This window comes from Oncorhynchus mykiss, chromosome 15, assembly GCF_013265735.2.
Source record: "Oncorhynchus mykiss isolate Arlee chromosome 15, USDA_OmykA_1.1, whole genome shotgun sequence".
Lineage (NCBI taxonomy): Eukaryota > Metazoa > Chordata > Actinopteri > Salmoniformes > Salmonidae > Oncorhynchus > Oncorhynchus mykiss.
The window spans coordinates 31,103,103-31,128,358 of record NC_048579.1 but is presented as its reverse complement, the minus strand read 5'-3'; the positions used below and the strand labels follow the sequence as shown (position 1 = coordinate 31,128,358).

At 41.4% G+C, this 25,256-nt stretch overlaps 1 protein-coding gene across 4 annotated transcripts in view; it reads left to right on the top strand.

Annotated features, from left to right (window-relative positions):
- Nucleotides 1–25,256, top strand: part of ptprn2 (protein tyrosine phosphatase receptor type N2) — a 261,633-nt gene that overhangs the window by 79,841 nt on the left and 156,536 nt on the right. For all 4 annotated transcript variants that reach the window (XR_005036081.1, XM_021563054.2, XM_021563052.2 and 1 more), the window contains exons 5-9: nt 3,977–4,412; nt 5,093–5,356; nt 6,763–6,788; nt 7,454–7,983; nt 12,413–12,499. Coding sequence is in view for 3 of the 4 variants with exons in the window: in XM_021563054.2 (XP_021418729.2) it covers nt 3,977–4,412; nt 5,093–5,356; nt 6,763–6,788; nt 7,454–7,983; nt 12,413–12,499 (1,343 nt within the window). In the remaining variant the exon portion in view is untranslated. The remainder of the gene's footprint in view (nt 1–3,976; nt 4,413–5,092; nt 5,357–6,762; nt 6,789–7,453; nt 7,984–12,412; nt 12,500–25,256) is intronic.

Sequence of the window (25,256 nt, the reverse complement as noted above, 5' to 3'; positions counted from 1 at the left end):
TACAAGGTCCAATCATGATGTTCGTGATCTTCAGGTTGGAATGTTGGAGCTTTAGAAAGAGGCCCGAGTTCCCGAGTTGGAATTCCGAGTTGGACGACCGTTCAAAACGATTTATCCCAGTTGGAGCTCGTTTTTTTTTCTTCAGATTTCCCAGTTGTCTTGAACTGGGAACTCCCAGTTCCAGTTGTTTTGAACGCGGCATTAATGCTCACAGGGAGACGCCAGGCTATTCCCTTAGAGTCAGGAACCAAAACTCCTCCGTATTGACCTGTGAATGTCACATGAACAGTCGCATGACTGCTCGATCAGCTGTTTGATTTCACTTACTGGCATGTCAACTGAGACAGGATCACAGTCAAACAGATTGGGAAGTAGGTCCGAACGTGCTCTTCCAAGCGTTGGAGGTGAGCAGTCATCACCAACCGATGCTGATTTCTGTTAGAAACATGCACAGCCGACGGAACGGGGCATGGTTCACTTTTGAAAGACTCTCTCTTCAATAAGAATTATTTCCTCTGAATCCACTGTGTCGGTCACTCATCTGTAGAATGTTTTTGTATTTCCCCTGCATGCTTGCGTTCAGTTCGTTCAGTTTCCAAAATATGTCTGTTACATACTGCAGGCAACGAGACACATTTTCTTTTCATTACACAGAAAGTCAACCGAGTTTTTACATCCATTGTGAATAACAACAGTTCCTCTCTCAATGTGAAAATTCTTTCCAACACTCCCCGTCGTCGATAACCACCAATCCTCGTTGTGCAATAGAACATCGTCACACTCTGATCCCATATAACATAGTTTCGTGAACAGGTGTGCACGCAGTGGATGTGGTTTTGATGTAGTTTACAATCGAAGAGACCTGCTGTTACCTGCTGCAGTATACACTGCGTATACCATTGCCCTCAGAACAGCCTCAGTTCAGTTCACCTCTACAAGGTGTCAAAAGTGTTCCATAGGGGATGCTGGCCCATGTTGACTCTGTTGAGCGTGAAAAACCCCAGCAATGTTGCAGTTCTTGACACAAACCGGTGCGCCTGGCACCTACTACCATACCCCGTTCAAAGGCACTTAAATATTTTGTCTTGCCCATTTACCCTCTGAATGGCACACATACACAATCCATGTCTCAATTGTCTCAAGGCTTAAAACCCCTCCTTTAACCTGTCTCCTCACCTTCATCCACACTGAGTTAAGAAGTGACATCAATAAGGGATCATAGCTTTCACCTGGATTCACCTGGTCAAGTCATGGAAAGAGTTCTTAATGTTTTGTATACTCAGTGTATCTCTGTGCTCTGCTCTTTTGCCACCAATTGCTCTCGTTGTATCATAAATCAAATCAAATCAAATGTATTTATATAGCCCTTCGTACATCAGCTGATATCTCAAAGTGCTGTACAGAAACCCAGCCTAAAACCCCCAAACAGCAAGCAATGCAGGTGTAGAAGCACCTATCATACAATGCATCCATATGGCAGAGGGAGACACATTCATAAATAAAGTGCAGAGGCCTGCCCACCATCCCGCCATAGATGGAGCCCCATCTGTGTAAAATTCCACCATTTGATCCCATAAAATATTATTTTTTTTGTCAGTATAGCCTCACAGCACACTGAACAGCCCTTGTGCCATTTCATGCACGAGAATCGTGAGACAGAACAATATGTCCTTGTAAATAGCATCCCCCAACATGTATAGCAAACAAAAGTAAATGCATGCGCATCTCGCCCCTCACAGTTTTTGAGTCATTCAATCAGAATTTTTTTCTTGATTGCTAGCAATAGCATAAATTATTAATTTAACAGTGTTATCTGACAAAGGTATTGATGCAAATTTGTGCCTCTGCCTCCCCACACCTTGTTTTCACCATATCAGTTGCAGCCGGTAATATCAAAGTCTGCAATTGTGTGTAGTTTCATAGCATAGCTGGCCTAACCATTTACTGTGAGTTGAGTTCAACGCTCAAGTGCGGCCTTTTCTTATGATCTAAGGGTGCTCTCTGGTTGAATTTTATCTTTGAATTTTTAATCATTTTCATTTAGATTTTTTAAGGTTAACGACATTACTATGATTTTGAGATACAAAGACAATATTATAATATACAGTACCAGTCAAAGGTTTGGACACACCTACTCATTCCAGGGTTCTTCTTTATTTTTACTATTTTTCTACATTTTTACTATTTTTCTACTATTTTTCTACATCAAAAGTATGAAATAACACACATGGAATCATGTACTAACCAAAAAAGTGTTAAACAAATCAAAATATATTTTATTTTTGAGATTCTTCAAAGCAGCCACCCGTTGCCTTGATGACAGCTTTGCACACTCTTGTCATTCTCAATCCGCTTCATGAGATAGTCACCTGGAATGGATTTCAAATAACAGGTGTGCCTAATGTGTGGAATTTCTTTCCTTCTTAATGCGTTTGAGCCAATCAGTTGTGTTGTGACAAGGTAGGGGTGGTATACAGAAGATAGCACTAGTTGGTAAACGACCAAGTCCATATAATGGCAAGAACTGCTCAAATAAGCAATGAGAAACGACAGTACAGTACTGGTACTGTATATATTTAGGATATTTATTATAATTTTTCTTCAGGATTTTGGAAATTTTCCCACCACCCCATTTTCATATCAGGTGACTCCACATGGGGTCGCAACCCCTAGTTTGGGGACTGCTGGTTTAGCAGGTGGTATAGCGGGTGCAGCGAAATACTTATGTTACTAGCTCCTAACAATGCAGTAAAATGTCAAACAATTAACATTCATGTTATTGGGGGGGATTAACAACTGGGAGAATTTACACAACATCAACTTAGAATGATATGCACAGCTGTAGATATATTAAGCTATGAGTAAGCTATGTCAAAAATCCAGAATCAATTAGATTATATTTCTCAGATCAAATTATATTTCAACAAAACATTGTTTCAGGAATGCTAATCGCATCTGTTACCAACTACAGAAACTATTTCAGAACAATCTGAGATGGTGGGTGTCGACATCTTCTTGTGATTTTTGAGGTGGAACGGCCAGGTTGTGAAAGGCGGGCTGAATTTATGGATTAAACCTCGGTTTCAATTCTCCTCATTAGGCAATGAGACTGATAACGAGATTTGGGTCTTGGAGGCGTGCTTTGATGTGGGTGTCTCTTGTGTGTTTGTGTTCGAACGTGGGAAGCGTTTGTACTTTCACTCTGCCAAAACAGTACACAGTTGTAGTCATTCACCCTTCTAGATAACTTTAAACAGTCTAACCAGGTCTTGTGTCTAAAAGTAGCCTGGACAAGCTAGCAAGCTAGCCAACTTCTTTCGCCAATTAGCTTCAGCCGGCCAGTGTGCGACCGTAGTTGGACTTTGGATAGCCTATCTGTGCGGCTAGTTAGGGGCCATGAATAAATTACACAATGTAAATGGGACAATATTTTCATGTTACGCACTGGTTAGTTTTCTAATTAAATTCTTTCAATATTTGTATATGAATTTCTACAATTTATAGTTGGTTTGATATTTTTAAGTCATTGAAATTTTGAACTATTGACTTTTTAAAATATTGTCCCATGTACGTTGTGTAATTTACTGATGGTGCCTAACTAGCCCCATAGGGATATCCAATGTGAAACCAAATTGACCATTACGATCGGGTAGCGTGCATCTGTGCTAATGATTACTTGGGTGCTGCCAGCTGTGGGCAGGATTTAAATAAATCCAATCCAAGGAAAACTGTTACGGTACCCTTTTATCGTATATCTTTTTCCTAATTATCTCGCAAATCTACGTTTTGGGTGAGTTTATGACCAAAATTATTCTATTTACACTTTGTAGTCAATAGAATAAAAGTTTCTGACTTGTATCGATGCCACATAGACTGTTGCTTTTTTGCTTCAGTCGTCCTTTAAATGCAATGTGAATTCACTGTCACTGGTGATTTTGAAATACAACAACAGTAAAAAAACATGGTTGTGTTACAGAATGAAGACTTACAACCAAAGAAGGGGAAGTCTACGTTCTACAATCTGCAGTCTGCAGTTCCACCCCAGGGGGGTAATGTCTTCACCCAGGGGGCCGTAGGGAGCTGGAGATCCCCAGTGGAGACAGCCTACTCCAGCCAGGAGCCAGGAAGGGCCGGGGGGAGTGCCACAGGGCTGGCTGCCCAGCTTGAGCGCTACATGGCTGGAGCAGCACACACCCAGAGCCGCCCAGTACCAGGAGCAGTGGTGGGATCAGCGGTGGGACCCAAGGGGAAGCTCTACTATGTCAGCTATGCACGCCCTGGTGGTCAGGTAGAACCTCAGACACGACTTGGTGGCAGTGGCTCCAAACCTCCAAGGCCCAACATAGACAGGCTTCTTTTCAAGGCTGCGTCTAACCATCAGGTGCCCAAGGAGCAGCTCAGTACGGTGGATGGTAAAGGTCCTCTTTTTACCACAATGATTTGTGTTTGCTCTGTTTCTGTGTGCTTCTGTGAACTTCAGATTCATTTGTAGAGGATCCACGCCAACATTTTCAAAGTTCTTCTCGTGCTTTTTTTATTCATTTAGAGGCAACCGTGCTTCTGTGAACTTCAAAATCCGATATAAATGGACAGTAGCCTACCTAAACCAAACCTCACTCCGGATGTACTTTCACATACAGCTTGTGTAAGAAAGGTTTAGAGGAGTTACTTTCAGCTATTCGATGTCATTTGCTGTAGTTCGTCTACACAAATGAGTATGGAAGCTGATCAATGTCTTAGCATGTTGACATGATATCTCTGCTGAAACGTACACTGCTTTCTTCCAAAGCTAAGCTAGACATATCGAGGTAAGCGTCTGGGTGGTAGACTTCTAATCACTGAAGTGCATTACCCCTCATATACCATTAGGAGTCCCTGTTCAGGCAGGAATCATTGCACTGTCTGAAGATTTAATTTCAATATAGCTCTCTGTTTAGGTTGATGGCATGACATTGAAAATTGACATTGATTCAAACATGCCATTTTACTATCAACATTGAAACATTGTCAAATAAAATATGTCTAATCAATACCATATATTGAAAATAGGATGAAAAATATTTATGTTCTTCCTTTCCACCCTCTCCCACAGAGCGGTTCATCCTGAACGTGGTCAACCAGCTGGGGAGGCAGAGAGTGAACATGGACGGTCTGATGGGTAAAGACCTGAACCAGCTGGCAGACATAATCTCTGGTGCCCTGCAGGTGGTGGATGAGGAGGGGCCTGAGGCCAGAGCCAAGCCCAGGCTCGTGGGACACATACGGGACAGGCAGATGAAGAGAGAGCCGCTGCATTCCATGGACCAGGGTGAGGAGGACCAAGTGGACTTGTTGGAGCAAGATGCTATGCTTCAAGGTATGAATGAAATAATGAATGAATGAATACTTTCCTGTCCCATAGGGAAATTTGTTTGGCAACATTCCTGGGGTACATACTGTATAATAAATACATCACAAGTCATACAACACTGCCTGTGACAGTTACTCCACAATACTAACCTAAATGACAGAGTGAAAAGAAGGAAGCCTGTACAGAGTAAAAGTATTCCAAAACATGCATCCTGTTTGCAATAAGGCACTAAAGTAAAACTGCAAAAAATGTGGCAAAGAAATGTACTTTATGTCCTGAATACAAATCCAACACAACAGAGTACCACTTTTCATATTTTCAAGCATCACGGTATGGGTATGCTTGTCATCAGCAAGGACTAGGGAGTTTTTGGCGGGGATAAAAAGAAACGGAATAGAACTTAGCACAGGCAAAATCCTAGAGGAAAACCTAGTTCAGTCTTCTTTCCAACAGACACAGGGAGACAAATTCACCTTTCAGCAGGACAATAACCTAAAACACAAAGCCAAATCTACACTGGAGTTGCTTACCAAGACAACATTCAATGTTCCTGAGTGGCCTAGTTACAGTTTTGACTTAAATCGGCTTGAAAATGTATGGCAGGACTTGAAAATGGCTGTCTAGCAATGATCAACAACCAACTCGACAGAGCATGAAGAATAAAAAAATATATATAATGTGTAAATATTGTACAATCCAGATGTGCAAAGCACTTCGAGACTTACCCAGAAAGACTCACAGCTGTATTCACTGCCAAAGTTGATTCTAACATGTATTGACTCGGGGGTATGAATACTTATGTAAATTAGATATTTCTGTATCCATTTTTTTCTCTCACTTTGTCATTATGGGGGTATTGTGTGTAGAAGGATGAACAAAAAAATCTATGTCATTAATTTTGAATTCGGGCTGTAACACAACAACATCTGGACTAAGTCAAGGCATATGAATACCTTCTGAAGGCACCGTGTGAGAAAAGAGACTAGAACGAAGAGCAGAAGCAGGTTGGTAGCTCCACTCCCCTCTTGTCTGCAAGCTTCAGTCAAGTCTATGTGCCGAATGTCCCCTTCCCTCCCGCAATTCAAAGACGCCCACACCTGTTTAAATCGCCATTTGTCCAAATAACCAGTGGTGAAAAACCAACGCACACCAGAACAATTGTTGCTCGTATATGTCGCATCACAAAGTCCGTCGACAGATGTTGCGATGCAATTTATGTTAAGTAGTCTGTACGCAAGAGATTATAGTCAGACGGACACAATGGTAGACCTGCATTTATCACCAGGGTGACAGTAAAGCAAAACCCTTTGTGGAAATGTTTTGGGTTGTTTGGTTATTAGCTGTAAAGCCTTTCGCCAATAATACTTTTCTCTTGTCAATGTTTTAACCTCTCACATTCTGATTGTTTACAGGGAAACAAATGGTGGATGCAGACAAGGTAGGCCTAATTTACTGTGTACTCTTAAACAGATACACTGGATTCAAAATAGCGACTTCATGTCCAAGCAAACACTTACTACAATGAAGTATACTACTGTTGCGAAAATGTTTAAAGAGGGGTTATTTTTATTTTTTATGCAAGCAGATATTCAATATGAAACGGACAAGAACGAAAACTAGTTTTACACTCACAAAGCTCTTAGAAAAGCCTTTTGAACATTTGCGAACGGATATTTTCACAAGAATCTCTTTGAAACCCATAGTGAATAGATTGATATTCCTGGAGTTGAGAGTGGTAATTTACCTTCAAATGTCTTTCATTAGAGGTCTAGTTTTATATAGTCCTTTCATCAATAATTGGCCATTTGTGGAGAATTTGCAGAAACATCAAGTTGCTCTGATGTAAAAAAAATATATAACAAAATAAAAAAGTTTAACTTTCATTGGATTACTTCTAAAAACACTAAGTTTTAATGGAAACATATCCTTTTTGTAATACTTAATGATGTAAAAGAAAGTTCTCTCTTCTTATAAAGCAAAACCTTTGCAGTAAAATAGATAACAATTCCTGTGTTGCTATCATAGAAACAGAATCACTAGAACAGGAATTCCCATTCAAGTCAATGGGTCTGTAATTGGTGGACCTGCATTATCCTACCACAGGACCCGATCTTAGTTAGTAAGCTCTTGGAGTACCTCAACATGGACCCCTTCAGTGTTGCCCCTGATGCCAAGCTGGAGGTTGGTGATGCTGGTGGTGCTGCAGGCAACCCCTCCATTAAGGGCCAGAGAACAGTGGGTCTGGAGAACGTAAGGAGCAGGACCACACAGGGCCAAGTGCCTGTACCACACCCCTGGGAGGAGAGGAGCATGACCATGGGCGGAGAGGATGGAGCTCCAGACCAGCCAGATGATGGAACCTCAGACCAACCGGTGGATGTCCAGGGTTCTGACTCCCTGGTAGACTCTGAGGTGGAGAGGTGGATGTACGGTACCGAAGCTCCTTCTCCTCCGGCGGCTGAGACGGACCTCCTGGCAGAAGAACCACAGGGGAGAAATCTACTAGCAGAACCACAGAAGAAGGACATGCGACTCCAGGAGGAGGTGGTACATATGGGAGTCAAAGCTTACTCAAAGTCACCGCAAGGGAAAGACCACCACAGCGACATTGGCTACATCATTACAGACACAGAGTGAGTATGGTGAAGATTATACTTGCTGCTATTTACCAAATATACTGTATGTATTTATACTCTCACTTCACAATGGCCAGTTATCTCCAAACACTGTCTTTCCTGTTTTTCTCTATTCACCTTATATTAGTTTTGATTGTGGGAATACTGTGGACAGTACAGACCATACATCTTTCAAAACAACCCTGATATATACAGATGTTCTCTTTTTGTAGGGAACTATAGCTGGAAATCCTTGGTGGTGCACTTGAGCACAATAGTTGTGATGATAAGTCCCTAGGTGTGGGTATTACCACGCGGTATTACAGCGTTAATGATGATATGGTGTCAGCAAGGTCACAGGAGTCAGTCAAACTCACTCTGCTTTCGGCTCAGCCTCACACCGCAAGATACGTTTCTATCGACTGTGTTATCGCCTGTGGCTCTTTCTCAAATCCCTTTAATGGCCGTTATCAGGCAGAGTGTCAGAGCACTGTCCTTCACCTGTTCAACAGCACCGCCGCTCACTGTCTTGGGGGGCGCTCGCCACCGGCCATCCGGGCTTGATGGGCCATATTTTAGACACCCCACCACACACACACACCGCACCAGGGGAGACGAAAGGAACAGGTCACCTTCCACCCAGACTTTTCTCTCTTCTTACTCCTCCTTCTCTTCCTCCTCCCCCTCTTCCTGCATCCCCAGTCCGGTGTTGCTGTAGCTAGCAGGTGCCTGCCTGCCGTGGTTTCCAGAGTTTGCTGCAGACATGATGATTGCACAGTTGTTATCCCTACCTCCTTCCCCACCCGCAGTGGGGCCAGGCTAACCTGCTTATCTGACAGCTCCTGACATTGGGAGAGAGAGCGAGAGAGAGACCCAAGGGAAAAGTGCTAGCATCTACAAACAAGTTACTCCTTGAGCTCTCCAGTTGTTATAATTACCACGGAGGTAGCCAAACGTGTCTTGAATCACTTGGTTGAATCTTTAACATTCAAAAAGCTCTCGAAAGAGGAATAAAAAGAGAACCTCACTTTCTTAAAGGTAGAGTAGCCAAGCGTCTCATATACAGTGCATTCGGAAAGTATTCAGACCCCTTGACTTTTTCCACATTTTGTTACATTACAGCCTTATTGTAAAATTGATTAAAGTAATTTTTTCCCTCGTCAATCTACACGCAATACCCCATAATGACAACCTTATTTACGTAAGTATTCAGACCCTTTGCTATGAGACTAGAAATTGAGCTCCGGTGCATCCTGTTTACATTGATCATCCTTGAGATGTTTCGACAACTTGATTGGAGTCCACCGGTGGTAAATTCAATTGATTGGACATGATTTGGAAAGGCACACACCTATCTAAATGAGGTCCCACAAACCAAGCCATGAGGTTGAAGGAATTAGAGCTTTGAGACAGGATTGTGTCGAGGCACAGATCTGGGGAAGGGTACCAAAACATTTCTGCAGCATTGAAGGTCCTCGAGAACACAGTGGCCTCCATCATTCTTAAATGCAAGAAGTTTGGAACCACCCAGACTCTTCCTAGAGCTGGCCGCCGGGCCAAACTGAGCAATCGGGGGAGAAGGGCCTTGGTCAGGGAGGTGACAGAAGGGCCTTGGTCACTCTGACAGAGCTCCAGAGTTATTCTGTGAAGATGGGAGAACCTTCCATCTCTGCAGCACTCCACCAATCAGGCCTTTATGGTAGAGTGGCCATATGGAAGCCACTCATCAGTAAAAGGCACATGAAAGCCCGCTTGGAGTTTGCCAAAAGGCCCTTAAAGATAACCAGACCATGAGAAACAAGGTTCTCTGGTCTGATGAAACTCGTTGACCTGAATGCCAAGTGTCATGTTTGGAGGAAACCTGGCACCATCCCTACGGGGAAGTATGGTGGTGGCAGCATCATGCTGTGGGGATGTTTTTCAGCGGCAGGGACTGGGAGACTAGTCAGGAATGAGGGAAAGATGAATGGAGCAAAGTACAGGGAGATCCTTGATTAAAACCTGCTCCAGAGCACTCAGGACCTCAGACTGGGGCGAAGGTTCATCTTCCAACAGGACAACGACTCGAAGCACACAGTCAAGACAATGCTGGAGTAGCTTCGGGACAAGTTTTTGAAAGTCCTTGAGTGGTCCTGCCAGAAGCCCGCACTTGATCCCGATCGAAAATCTCTGGAGAGACTTGAAAAATAGATGTGCAGCGACGCTCCCCATCCAACCTGACAGAGCTTGAGAGCATCTGCAGAAAATAATTGTAGAAACTCCCCAAATATAGGTGTGCCAAGCTTGTAGCGTCATACCCAAGAAATCTCAAGGCTGTAATCACTGCCAAATGTGCTTCAACAAAGTACTGAGTAAAGGGTCTTAATACTTGTGTGTAGATTTATGAGGGGGAACAAAACAATTTAATAATTTTTTTAATAATGCTGCAATGTAACAAAATGTGGAAAAAGTCAAGGGGTCTGAATAATTTCTGAATGCACTGTAGATGTAATCCGATATTAGAGGATGTTATAATTATGTACAAACAGGCCAGCTTACTACACTCTTAGAAAGATGCTGTCTTGAACTTAAAGGGTTCTTTGTCTCTCTATAGGATAATCCTTTGAAGAACCCTTATTGGTTCCAGGTAGAACCCTTTTGGTTCCAGTTAGAACTCTTTTGAGTTCCATCTAGAACCATTTCCACAGAGGGTTCTACATGGATCCCAAAATAGTTTTACCTGGAGCCAAAAAGGTTTCTCCTATGGGGAGAATCCTTTTGGGACCCTTTTTCTAAGAGTGTACCTGAGGATGCACACCAGTTTACATTTACAATTTTGTCTATTGTTATTGGTTGGCAGTTTTGGGAAAAGTACAAAATGATCATACTTGAGTAAAAGTAAAGATACCTTAATAGAAAATGACTCAAGTAAAAGTCACCCAGTAAAATGCTACTTGAGTGAAAGTCTAAAAGTATTTTGTTTTAAATATACTTACGTATCAAAAGTAAATGGAATTGCTAAAATATTCTCAAGTATTAAAAGTAAAAGTATAAATAATTTCAAATTCCTTATTTTAAGCAAACCAGACGAAACAATGTTTTATTTGATTTGTTATAGATGGATAGCCAGGAGCACACTTCAACACTCAGACATAATTTACAAACAAAGCAGTTGTGTTTAGTGAGTCCACCAGATCAGAGGCAGTCGGGATGACCAGGGATGTTCTCTTAATAAGTGCATGAATTGGGCCATTTTCCTGTCAAAGTGTAACGAGTACTTTTGGGTGTCAGGGAAAAGGTATGGAGTAAAAAGTAAATTTATTTCCTTTGGGAATTGTAGTGAAGTAAAAGTAAAAGTTGGCAAAAATATAAATGGTAAAGTAAAGCACAGATACCACAAACTATTTAAGTAGTACTTTAAAGTATTTTACACCACTGTTGGTTGGTCTCTTTTACCCCAATATTGGGTTAGTCTTCCAAGATTCCTTTAAATCCTTTAAAGGAAAAACATATGACAAAGAAGGGTACGTACAGTACATGATATATTTTGCAGCCTACATACAGTACCTACATACCTTCATACAGTATCATCTTTCACCCCAACGATCTTCATCTAGCCCTGTCATTTCCTGGGTACAGAGCATCCTCTGTCTACGTCCCAAATGGCATTCTATTTCCTGTACAGTATACTTATTTTGACCAGGGCCCTTAGGGATAATCCATGGGCCCTAGTCAAGAGTAGTGTAGTATGTAGGGAATAGGGTGCCATGTGGGACGTGGACTCTGTTTCCTTGGGCGATTTCCTCTCTGAGTGAGAGAGCAGCCACTGGACTGAGCTCAGATGGAGTATGGCTTTATCATAGAACCATTACACTTTCACACATCCATTCCATTTTCACATTATTATTCATCTAGTGTGTGTGTGTGTGTGTGTGTGTGTGTGTGTGTGTGTGTGTGTGTGTGTGTGTGTGAGAGTGAGTGATGCACGTCCATATGATACAGCCATTACACCTCACGCCGGTTCCATTTGCACCTTATTGTTTGTCTCATTGCTGGAAAATGCAGGTGATTTGCCAAGCCTGAAGAGGCACCTGATCCCTATTCCCCTGGTGCAAGGCTGTGTGTGTGTGTGTGTCCGTGCTTGTGTCCATGCGTGCACATCTATACTGTGTGTGTGCACATCTATACTGTGTGTGTGTCCGTGCATGTGTCCATGCGTGCACATCTATACTGTGTGTGTGTCCGTGCATGTGTCCACGCGTGCACATCTATACTGTGTGTGTGTGTGCAAGCTCGTGTGTCTGGTGTGTCTAATAATTGTTATTTTATGTACATGGCGATGAGATGTGGAAACCCAGTCATGCTAATTTACAGGGCTGGTTGTTGTTGGTTCTGTGGCTGGTTGGTTGTATACTAAAATGAAGGAGTATTATCTTTGATAACATGCTCTCTCTTTCTGTCCTCCCAGCTCCCTCACCTCTGACCAGGGCTTGGACCTGATGGAACGTCTGGGTCGGAGGGTCAACCTCCACTTGACCGACCTTCTCCACCTCTCGTACGTATTACAGGACACACACACGCGCACATGCACTAACGCACACATAAGGCTGTGATGTTCTTGGAATTTGAGGTTACGGTAATTGGCCAGGCCAATGTACACGGAAACTGACATAGCCAGGTTGGAGAGGATTGGCACGTTGTCCATTTTACACAATATTAGAGCATTATAGGCCTCAGAGCCAGAACAACCTTGTCGACTGCTGTTGAATAATAATGAATAGTCAGACACATCCAACCTTTATTTTTAAGGAAATTTATTTATCTCCTAGCAAGCAATGTAACGTGCATTGTATGAAAGAAAGCCCCCTCATCAAATGTTTTTTTTACTGAAGTCCCATAGCCTATAGCGCTCTACACTCCGTGCATCTCGCATATTAGCTGCTTGAGCATCAAAGGAAAGTTGTAAATAGGAGCTGATGTAGAAAGATGAATAGATAATAGATTTTAGACGGTTATAATTAGAATTTATTTTTTATAATAATATTAGGTTTATCTAAATTTAACTAAAGTTATGAAACCCATACCTGTCAGTTATACAGGTTCTTCAATTACCATCACAGCCCTATGCACACACACAGCTTGTGTTTTTGTTGTTGTTGATGAGTGTGCCTGGAAGGTATTGTCGACATAACAGTCTAAACCAGGGATGTCAAACTCCTCCCTTGTACTTGATTGATCAATAAAGGCCATTGATTGGATAGGAACTCCCCTCATCTGGTTGTCTAGGTCTTTAAACTAGCAATCTGCAGTTTAAACAATAACAAAGCGGCCACTCCACCACTTTGATGGACAGCTCAGGGATGGGCCTGGAGAAATGTAACCACTCTCAAATTCATAGAGGGAGCTATGGGTCAAAGGACCGACCAGCCATGAGATCTAAATTATAGTTTTAACCATGTTTTGAAGCTGTGTTTGTTTACAGTGACATTGTTTACATCCATTGGAGTGAAACAAGCTTATATTTTGGTTTCTGATGGTGTAAGACGGATTCACTGAGCTCATGAGTAGAGGTCGACCGATTAATTGGAATGGCCGATTAATTAGGGCCGATTTCAAGTTTTCATAACAATCGGAAATCGGTATTTTTGGACACCGATTTTTGTTTTGTTTTTGTGTGTGTGTGTGTGTGTGTTTTTTTTTTACACCTTTATTTAACTAGGCAAGTCAGTTAAGAACACATTCTTATTTTCCATGACGGCCTAGGAACAATGGGTTAACTGCCTTGTTCAGGGGCAGAACGACAGATTTTTACCTTGTCAGCTCGGGTATTAAATCTTGCAACCTTACGGTTAACTCGTCCAATGCTCTAACCACCTGCTCTAACCACCAATGCTCTAACCACCTGCCTCTAATTACACTCCACGAGGAGCCTGCCTGTTACGCGAATGCAGTAAGAAACCAAGGTAAGTTGCTAGCTAGCATTAAACTTATCTTTTAAAAAACAATCAATATATCATAATCACTAGTTAACTACACATGGTTGACGATATTACTATTTTATCTAGCGTGTTCCGCTTTGCATATAATCGATGCAGTGCGCTGTCGCGAAAAAGGACTGTCGTTGCTCCAACGTGTACCTAACCATAAACATCCATGCCTTTCTTAAAATCAATACACAAGTATATATTTTTAAACCTGCATAAATGAATTTCATTTAACTAGGGAACATGTGTCACTTCTCTTGTAACAGAGTCAGGGTATATGCAGCAGTTTGGGCCGCCTGGCTCGTTGCGAACTGTGTGAAGACTATTTCTTCCTAACAAAGACAGCCAACTTTGCCAAACGGGGGATGATTTAACAAAAGCGCATTTGAGAAAAAAGCACAATCGTTGCATGACTGTACCTAACCATAAACATCAATGCCTTTCTTAAAATCAATACACATAAGTATATATTTTTAAACCTGCATATTTAGCTAAAAGAAATCCAGGTTAGCAGGCAATATTAACCAGGTGAAATTGTGTCACTTCTCTTGCGTTCATTGCATGCAGAGTCAGGGTATATGCAACAGTTTGGGCTGCCTGGCTCGTTGCAAACTAATTTGCCAGGATTTTACGTAATTATGACATAACATTGAAGGTTGTGCAATGTAACAGCAGTATTTAGACTTATGGATGCCACCCGTTAGATAAAATACCAAACGGTTCCGTATTTCACTGAAATAATAAACGTTTTGTTTTCGAGATGATAGTTTCCGGATTCTACCATATTAATGACCTACGGCTCTTATTTCTGTGTGTTATTATGTTATAATTAAGTCTATGATTTAATATTTGATAGAGCAGTCTGACTGAGCGATGGTAGGCACCAGCAGGCTCGTAAGCATTCATTCAAACATGACTTTCGTGCGTTTTGCCAGCAGCTCTTCGCAATGCTTCAAGCATTGCGCTGTTTATGACTTCAAGCCTATCAACTCCCGAGATTAGGCTGGTGTAACCGATGTGAAATGGCTAGCTAGTTAGCGGTGTGTGCGCTAATAGCTTTTCAAACGTCACTCGCTCTGAGACTTGGAGTAGTTGTTCCCCTTGCTCTGCAAGGGCCGCGGCTTTTGTGGAGCGATGGGTAACGCTGCATCGAGGGTGGCTGTTGTCGATGTGTTCCTGGTTCGAGCCCAGGTAGGAGCGAGGAGAGGGACGGAAGCTATACTGTTACACTGGCAATACTAAAGTGCCTATAAGAACATCCAATAGTCAAAGGTATATGAAATACAAATTGTATAGAGAGAAATAGTCCTATAATTCCTATAATAACTACAACCTAAAAACTTCTTAACTGGGAATATTGAAGACTCATGTTAAAAGGAACCACCAGCTTTCATATGTTCTCATGTTCTGAGCAAGGAACTGAAACGTTAGCTTTCTAACATGGCACATATTGCACTTTTACTTTCTTCCCCAACACTTTGTTTTTGCATTATTTAAACCAAATTGAACATGTTTCATTATTTATTTGAGGCTAAATTGATTTTATTGATGTATTATATTAAGTTAAAATAAGTGTTCATTAGGTATTGTTGTAATTGTCATTATTACAAATAAAAAATGTTTAAATCGGCCGATTAATCGGTATCGGCTTTTTTTTGGGGTCCTCCAATAATCGGTATCGGCTTTGAAAAATCATAATTGGTCGACCTCAACTTATGAATGCCTCATGAGTAATATTCTTCTAGAACCAATGGCTATATATCATTACTTCAATGCCCAAAAATTGATGTAGCAACTGTAGATTGCTGCATATTGAAAGGAAGTCCCAAAGACCAGCAGACACACAGCCCTCCATGAATTAAGTTTGAAACCCCTGGTCTAAACTAAAAGACCATTTATAATTCAGAAGAGGAAGACGTTTTTTGTGATGTTAAAAAAAACTCCAATGTGAGCCTAGGGAACAGATTAAAGGTTGTCCAGCACTCCAGAAGCACTAAGTACTGTGTGTGTGGAGCTGCCCCTGCAGTGCAGTAGCAGAGTGTGTAGGCGTTTGTTGTTATTCTGACCTTTGTGTGTTTGACTTCCTCTGGGGAGAGAAATCAGCTCTAATTACCTCCACATATAGGATGCGTCCTAAATGGCACCCTATTCACTATATAGGATCCATAGGGTTCTGGTCAAAAGTAGTGCACTATATAGGGGATAGAGTGCCATTTGGGACATAACATATTCTGATGTCTCTATTGGATTCACACCGCTGCATTGTTGTTGTCGATGACTCTAAACACATTTAAAAAACAGTCATGTTTCCTAACAATATGCTCTTTGTTGTGAAAAGACTTGAGAAACACACACGCAAGTACATAAGCTTGCGCACACACACACACACACACACAGAATCCCACTGCAGAGAGATAGCAGTGTTCATTTATTAATGACATGGTGGACTATCCTTGAACCCAGCTAGATTCTCATGGTAGTTCTATGGATATGCTGCTGGAAGCAGACCATGTAGGAGGCAGACGAGGCCTGTAAAAATCAAGTCTGACAATCCTTTCAAGCCCCTACAGCAGGGGAGGGGATGTCTGGGTGCTTCTCATACAACACTATTATATGCTTAGATGCCAGAGGTGCAAACTGTAGGCTTTGTTTCTATGGATGCCTACTGCTATTTAGGTGCTTAGTTACATTATTTTGGAGGTAAATATGACAAATTATCATTGTGGTCCTATGTGGCTCAGTTGGTAGAGCATGGTGCTTGCATTGCCAATAATCATGGGTTTGATTCCTGCTCGGGCCACCCATTTGAAAAATTCACGCTGGGGCCACCCATATGAAAAATGTACGCTTGCATAACTATGTTGCTGTGGATAAAATAGGCTGATTAATGGCATACAGTATGTTATTATTGTGTAACATACAGTATGTTATTATTGTGTAACATACTTGATTTTAGTGATAGGACAAACTAGGCAAACCCACCAAATGAGATTTTAACCAACAAAACAGTTTCAACTACAAGTCATTCGAAATTGCTCAACTAACTTGTCCATTACTCATGAGGGATGAGCGCTACAAGTCATGCATCTCTGTCCAGACCGGCTCTATTATGCCACACCGAGCTGATAGCTTAGCGCCTACATATTCTGTTCCAGGAGACAGATATACAGAGATACAGATGCCTGCTAATGTATCTTTTGTCTGCCCTGTTTTTCCCTGCTTTTGGACTAAATGCGCTGTGCTAGAAGCGTATTTATGGAGTAATGATGGCCGTCTGTTCGCGGATGACGCGAGCCGGAGCACATTGTGTTTCTCTCCAGTATGCTCAGCAGGTGAGACTATGAAAGCACCCATCTCGATGTGAACAAACTGTCTGCTAGTATGGGTCAGAACACACTGACACCCTGACTGTATCCCAAATGGCACCATATTCCCTACATAGTGCATAGGGCTCCAGTCAAAGCAGTGCACTGGGTCGTTCCACCAATTCTGTGCCTTTTTGATAAGTGTAACTTTGTCCAAAAACACGTTCATCTAATTTGAACATTCTGTCATAAAGAGAACATGTTCGACTTCATAAAAAAACACATTTTCCCATCTCAAGAGGTTACATTTAAAAAAAAAACACTACAGTAAGTGCCTATTAAGTGCCAAATAAAATGAGTGTTGATTGTAATAGAGATTATGATTTCATTTTAAATCAGACATAAATGCCCTTGTGACAGGGGGAATGGAAGCTTGTTGTGTGCAACAGGGAGGGGCAATTGAATACAAGCTTCACATTTGATAAACGCCCACACCAGAAGAAATCCACTTTTTCTAGCTGAAAGTCAATGGCCAGAGGTTACCCATGATGTTGCACAACGACTTAAGTCAATAAGTCCTAGTTTTAATCAAAGTATGATATAGTTGGCCTTGAAGTGACAAATCCGAACTGTCATTTTGTGCAAATCCGTCTGAATGCGTTGTCTTTTCCTATGATATGACAAATTATTTTCAGCCTATGCTTTGATTCAGGGCTGGTAACATTTATTTTAATGTTACCACCCCTTTGCATTGTTTATTAATCAGAAACAGCAAAAAAGTTATTCCTCTTTGAAGGGACAAATAGCCTTGTGTCCACTTGGCCACCTGAGCCATGGATCAAATAATAATAGGGGGTGCAACCGCCCCCCCCCCCAGAAAAGGGTCATAATCCATTGGATAATTTGTACATTTTCACTTTTTTTTTCCCTAGCTAGTCTCTATACAAAATACATATCTAACCAGTTTATAAATGGTATAATTGCATAACATGATAGCATTTGGCCTGCCCCTGTCGCCCCAAGATAAATGTTTTTGACCACTAAATTCTTGCTTCACTCCACGCTCCACTGTTTTGATTGGTGTAGCGACAGCTAGAAACCTCAAGTGTCTAGCCAGAAATTCAAGGGACTGACCAGACCGTACATCCGCGTGCGCAATCGTGCGCATGTTGATTTTGTCCACCCACACCAGACACGATCAGGACACACAGGTTTGAATATCAAAACGGAACTCTGAACCAACTATGTTAATTGGGGACAGGTCGTAAAGCATTAAAACATTTATGGCAATTTAGATAGCTAGCTTGCTGTTGCTAGCTAATTTGTCCTGGGATATAAACATTGGGTTGTTTACCTGAAATGCACAAGGTCCTCTACTCCGACAATTAATCCGCAGATAAAAAGGGAAACAGAGTTTGTTTCTAGCAATCTCTCCTCCTTCACGTTTATTCTTCTTCTTTGGACTGACCAACTTTAAGGTGCATTTCCACCAATTGGACTGGAGTGTGGACCTCAGTTAATCTTTCAATCACCCACGTGGGTATTTGCTCCGAAAAACCAATAAGGAGATGGGAGAGGCGGGACTTGCAGCGCATCAAGCGTCACAAATATAACCAAGTTCTATTTTAGCACGTGGCTACGCAGACGCTTGTTTAAGCGCGCATGCAGTGTGGGTGCAATGATTGGATAACATGTAGGTGCACATTTATTCAGCAACGCTCGTGCACGTGACGCGAACGGTGTGGTCAGCATGTTATAGTTGCATGTCATTTTGCGGCGTGCATGATCATGAGCAAAGTCATTGTAGCCTATCATTTCACTTCCCCTGTGAGAACCATGAGCACAGGCTGACTTGACTTTGCTGTGCCAAAGCCTGCCAGCAGCTTACCTACCAAAGTTTGCAACGTGTCCATTACAATGTTGAAAAACACATATCAGCTATCTTTCAATAGTTATCCATATAACAGGAACTTCGTCTAAGTCTTTCTAACTAGATTCGTAGCCACAATTTTTCCTCAAATCAATGCTTATGACAATTCCAGAACCAGCCATAGGGCCACCTGGCATTGGGCCACTAAAAACATTAGCTAGCTGTATAAGGTTAGCTAGCTAGTTACACTGACAGCTGTCAGTGCTCTCTATTTGTTCATGTTTATGAACTCCACATGGAAATTCCCACACCCAATAAGTAGCTTTGTCATTCTTCAGAGGTGGAACCTAAACGTGCATTTCCTTTCTCGGACAGGAAAGGTTGAAGGTGTGGCATCAACTTCCTCTGGGGGGTACTTAAAAAAAATTATACAACAGTTAACGTGTTATGCTGGTCCCGTTCAGTTTTCTACCACAAAACACCATAAAAAGGTAGAACCAGCTCACCTGCTTTTACACTATGATTTGACAATAGGCGGCACGTGAGTTTCAAGTTTGGGGAAGCTAATGCACACCATAAAAATGCACCTTTTATAATAAAGCATTCGATGCTTCATCGCATTTGCAGACCGACTGTATGTAAGATAGCCTACTATTGGTAATGTGATGAGTAGATTCGATAATCATAATTTATAATATAACTCAATCACTGTTCACAAAAAAAGGGAGTTCAATGCATGGCTGGCCTAGGTTGTCCTAGGTGAAGGCCTAGGATGTATCAGATACGTACTTCTTTCTTTGCACAGGAAAAATGTTGCCTTTTCTAAACACGTCATGCAATTATACTACACTTTATATGACTGGAGACATTTGCAGAATCCTTTGTAATACGACAAATTACAGGTTAGCCTACTCTGCTGACACTGACAAACAGGCGTTGTCTGATCCATATAATAGGCCTACGAGAAGGGGAGACAGCAATAGAATACAATGCCCATCTAAACTGCAGGAGGAAATTATTGTCCAAAAACAAATGTACCATTTCCCCAACAATTCTAAATAGTAAGTATGTGCAGTGCACTCACCGGGGGTGCCAATAAGATAGGCTATACTGTTGTTAGCTCAATTAAGTTGAGAATTTTGATAAATTAAAATACAGATTTGAGTATTTCCTTTACAAACTATGTTTTCCCACGACTGTATTTTGAAATATTACGATATGCCTACGTGGGGCATCACTATTTTTCACTGACAGTCACAACTCAACAATCATATACAATGTATTTGGTATTTGTCTAGTGCACTGCCCAAATTACGTGCGCTGTCTTTACTTCCGACAGAAGGTTTTCACCAACAACGAATGAGGCAGGAGAAGTTCCTCCCCAATTCATTTTCAACGAGGGCACGCAGAGAAATGTGCAGGGGATTGTGGGAAGGTGAGCAGCGAGAATCCTGCTAGCGGAGCGGTAGAGAAAGTTGAGTTCTGCAACTGTCGGCAAAGCGATTTTAAAACGTTCCAGAACTTTTTGTTAAAAGAAGCTAATATTCCTCTGGCCAAATCATGCTTTAGTAGACTATTTTGAATGATTTTATTTATTTATGTATAGACAAGTGTAGGTTAATTAGGCTATATAATTTTGGCAATTTAATTCAACTTACTTTAGGCAAAGCTTCCCCTAGACTTATGGGCGCACTGCCTATGGATTTGACGATTTAAAGGTTTAATGTTTAAAGGAATAGTTCCGCCACATTTAAACAAGAGTTCAGTTCACGTAACAGGGTTGACCTTAAAATGAAATAAATAATAATCACATTAAATAAATCATTCTTCAGAAATGACTTTGTCCAAGCAGCAAAATGACTAGAATGATGGCGAACATGGAGCAACGTTGGGGTTAAATGGGTTAAAACCTTTCTAGAAGTCACAGAGTGACAAAATGTAAAAAATAATGAAATTTGGCTCTAGCAAGTCTTTAATTTTTTTTTAAATTCTCCATGTGGTCTATATTAAAGGGCACTTCATTTAAAATAACAGCCTTTTAAAATTAAATATTGGTGCACAATTTCTACTTAAAATATCAAAGGAATGCAAAAGGCACCCATTTGGGAAGCAGCCTTGTGCTTCTCTCTCTGTAGGTGTGCAGGATGAGATTGAATGAGGTGAAAAGAGATATTCCATAGGACAGGATACGGGCCATATGAAAGGATTATCATGATACAAATGAGGTGGTTTAGCGTTGGGGTGCATGTTTTGGATGGATTTCAGTTTGTACATTGGGTACTGTTATGTAAAAAAAGTATAAACAGCACGTTTCTTTGAATATGGTGATTACGTATGAGTTTTACTGATTATAGACACTAGGGGGAGTGACCTCCTCGAACACTGAGGTACGCTGAGAGGAACTGAACCCGGTGAACTGATGGACAAAAGCATTCACACAAAACACAAAGACACACACCGATGCATGCACGAGCACAAACACACACGCACAGGCGCAGACAGTCAGACAGACAGGCGGTGACACACGTACACAAAGACACACACAGTCGCACACACACACTTCCCCCAACTAAGCTAATATGAGCACTGAGCTTATAAGCCCCATTCGATTACACAGAACACCAGCTGAGTTTGGTAGATAACTTATCCAACTCAATCACCCTAGAGTAGTGGTTTTTCCAGAGTATATTTACAAAAAAAATTGGGAAGAAAAACACAACTGTTTCATTTGAGATGCATCAAGATTCCTGGCATACCGTTGGCACCAGGGAGAATGTTGGAGTGATTGTGGAAATATAGACCTTTGAGAGAGCAAACAGAGCTCAGTTGAAGGCAATAAAAGAAGCACGTTTCTCTTTGAGAAGGTAAAAGTGAGGAACGTTGCTCACTCAATGCTCATTCAAAGCTGCGTACATGGGTGCGTCCCCTATTCTTTATATAGTGAAGTAGTGCACTATATAGGGACTAGGGGGGCCGTTTGAGATGCAACACATGCCTCCTATGGTGGCTGTGACGGACAGTCTTCTCTCAGACTGGTTTACTATAGGGTGCCAGTGTGATGATAGATCTTCTCCCAGCTCATACAAAGAGGCTGGAATTAACTAGACATCCCAGGCCACACTCAACGGGTGAAAAATGACTTGATGTGCGTCCCAAATGGCACCCTATTCCCTATGTAGTGCACTACTTTTGAACAGGGCCCAGGGGGCAATTTCACCTGACAATGCCCCTTCACACTTCAAACATCCTAGAATTCTGGCATTTCCCCACAACTACTGCTCTAACACAATGTTTGGTTGTGTCTTATCCACAATTTTTGTATTGGCAGTAGGGCTGGAATAACATGTTTTATTATGATCATTGTGATACTTCTTTTTGCAATACTTTTTTTGACTCAATGTCTTGTGAATTGTAATATTGTAATCAAGAAAAATGTTTTTTTTCCTGGCATTATTTAAAAGACCTACAGTGCATTCGGAAAGTATTCAGACCGCTTGACATTTTTGTCTGTGTGCTTAGAGTCGTTGTCCTGTTGGAAGGTGAACCTTCGCCCCAGTCTGAGTTCCTGAGCACTCTGGAGCAGGTTTTCTCCAATGATTTCTCTGTACTTTGCTCCGTCTCATCTTTCCCTCGATCCAGACTAGTCTCCCAGTCCCTGCCGCTCAAAAACATCTCAAAAGCATGATGATGCCACCACCATGCTTCACAGTAGGGATGGTGCCAGTTTTCCTCCAGATGTGACGCTTGGCATTCAGGCCAAATAGTTCAATCTTGGTTTCATCAGACCAGAAAATCTTGTTTCTCATGGTCTGAGAGTCTTTAGGTAACTTTTGGCAAACTCCAATCAGGCTGTCATGTACCTTTTACTGAGGACTCCTCAGGCTTCTGTCTGGCCACTCTACCATAAAGGCCCGATTGGTGGAATGCTGCAGAGATGGTTGTACTTCTGGAAGGTTCTCCTGTCTCCACAGAGGAACTCTTGAGCTTTGTCAGAGTGACCATCGGGTTCTTGGTCCCTTCTCCCCCGATTGTTCAGTTTGGCCAGGTGGTTCCAAACTTCTTCCATTTAAGAATGAGGGAGGCCACTGTGTTCTTGGGGACCTTCAATGCTACAGACATGTTTTGCCCTTCCTCAGATCTTTGCCTTGGCACAATACTGACTCAGAGCTCTACGGACAATTCCTTCGACCTCATTGCTTGGTTTTTGCTCTGAAATGCATTGTCAACTGTGGGACCTTATATAGACAGGTGTGTCTTTCCAAATCATGTCCAATCAATTGAATTTACCACAAGTGGACTCCAATCAAGTTGTAGAAACATCTCAAGGATGATCATTGGAAACAGGATGCACCTGAGCTCAATGTTGAGTCTCATAGCAAAGGGTCTGAATACTTATGTAAATAAGGTATTTCTGTTTTTATTTGTATACATTTGCAAACATTTCTTAACCTGTTTTCGCTTTGTCATTATAGGGGTATTGTGTGCAGATTGAGGGAAAAAAATAATTTAATCAATTTTAGAATAAGGATGTAACATAACAAAATGTGGAAATGTCAAGGGGTCTGAATTAAGTGCGCTGTAAATAACATAGTAATACAACAAATCTCCTGACCTGTGTCTAAGATGTAGAAGTATCTGCCTCCATCACACCACCATTAAACCCTATAGATGAACTAGATGTATTTATTTTTGCCCCCCTTTTCTCCGCCCTATGGGACTCCCAATCACGGCCGGTTGTGACACAGCCCGGGAACGAACCCGGGTCTGTAGTTATGCTTTTAGCACTGCGATGCAGCGCCTTAGACTGCTGCGTCACTCAGGAGGCCCCCTAGATTGTTTGTTTTTTTACAAATTGCTGTTGGCTTTCTGCCTATTTGTCTCAGAGAATGATTTTTCTCTGATGTGTATGTAGCCCGGTATGGGGCAATTGCTTCTGCAGACATACACAACCAGTCAAAAATGTTAGAAAACCTACACATTCAAGGGTTTTTCTTTATTTTTACTATTTTCTACATTGTAGAATAATAGTGAAGACATCAAAACTATGAAAAAACACATATGGAATTATGTAGTAACCAAAAAAGTTTTAAACAAATCAAAATAGATTTTATATTTGAGACTCTTCAAATAGCTACCCGTTGCCTTGATGACAGCTTTGCACACTCTTGGCATTCTCTCAACCAGCTTCATGAGGGAGTCACCTGGAATGCATTTCAAATAACAGGTGTGCCTTCTTAAAAGTGAATTTGTGGAATTTCCTTCTTAATGCGTTTGAGCCAATCAGCTGTGTTGTGACAAGGTTATATGTCCATATGTTATGGCAAGAACAGCTCAAATATGCAAAGACAAACGACAATCCTTCATTACGTTAAATATTCCGTATTTACTGACCTTCATGTCTTAAAGAACTTTGAACGTTTCTTCAAGTGCAGTCGCAAAAACCATCAAGCACTGTGATGAAACTGGCTCTCTTAACTCTTGGAACTACCGCTCCCGGATCCGGGAGAATTGTCATTAACTGACACTAATTAGCATAACGCAACGGACAAAAAAATATTACTAGACAATATTCATATTCATGAAATCACAGGTGAAATATATTGAAACACAGCTTAGCCTTTTGTTAATCACCCTGTCATCTCAGATTTTGAAATTATGCTTTACAGCCAAAGCAAGACAAGCATTTGTGTAAGTTTATCGATAGCGTAGCATAGCATTATGCCTAGCTAGCAGCAGGCAGCTCGGTCACAAATCAGAAAAGCAATCAAATGAAATCGTTTACCTTTGAGCTGCGGATGTTTTCACTCACGAGACTCACAGTTAGACAGCAAATGTTCCTTTTTTCCATAAAGATTATTTTTTGTAGCCAAAATAGCTCCGTTTGTTCTTCACGTTTGGCTGAGAAATCGACCGGAAATTGCAGTCACGACAACGCCGAAAAATATTCCAAATTCGATCCATAATATCGACAGAAACATGGCAAACGTTTTTTATAATCAATCTTCAAGGTGTTTTTCAAATATCTATTCGATAATATATCAACCGGGTCAGTTGGCTTCTTAGTAGGAGCGAGAGAAACAATTACCACTTGACCACTTACGCAATGTTGTCGCTCATGCTCATTTTTCTAAATAAAAGCCTGAAACTATGTCT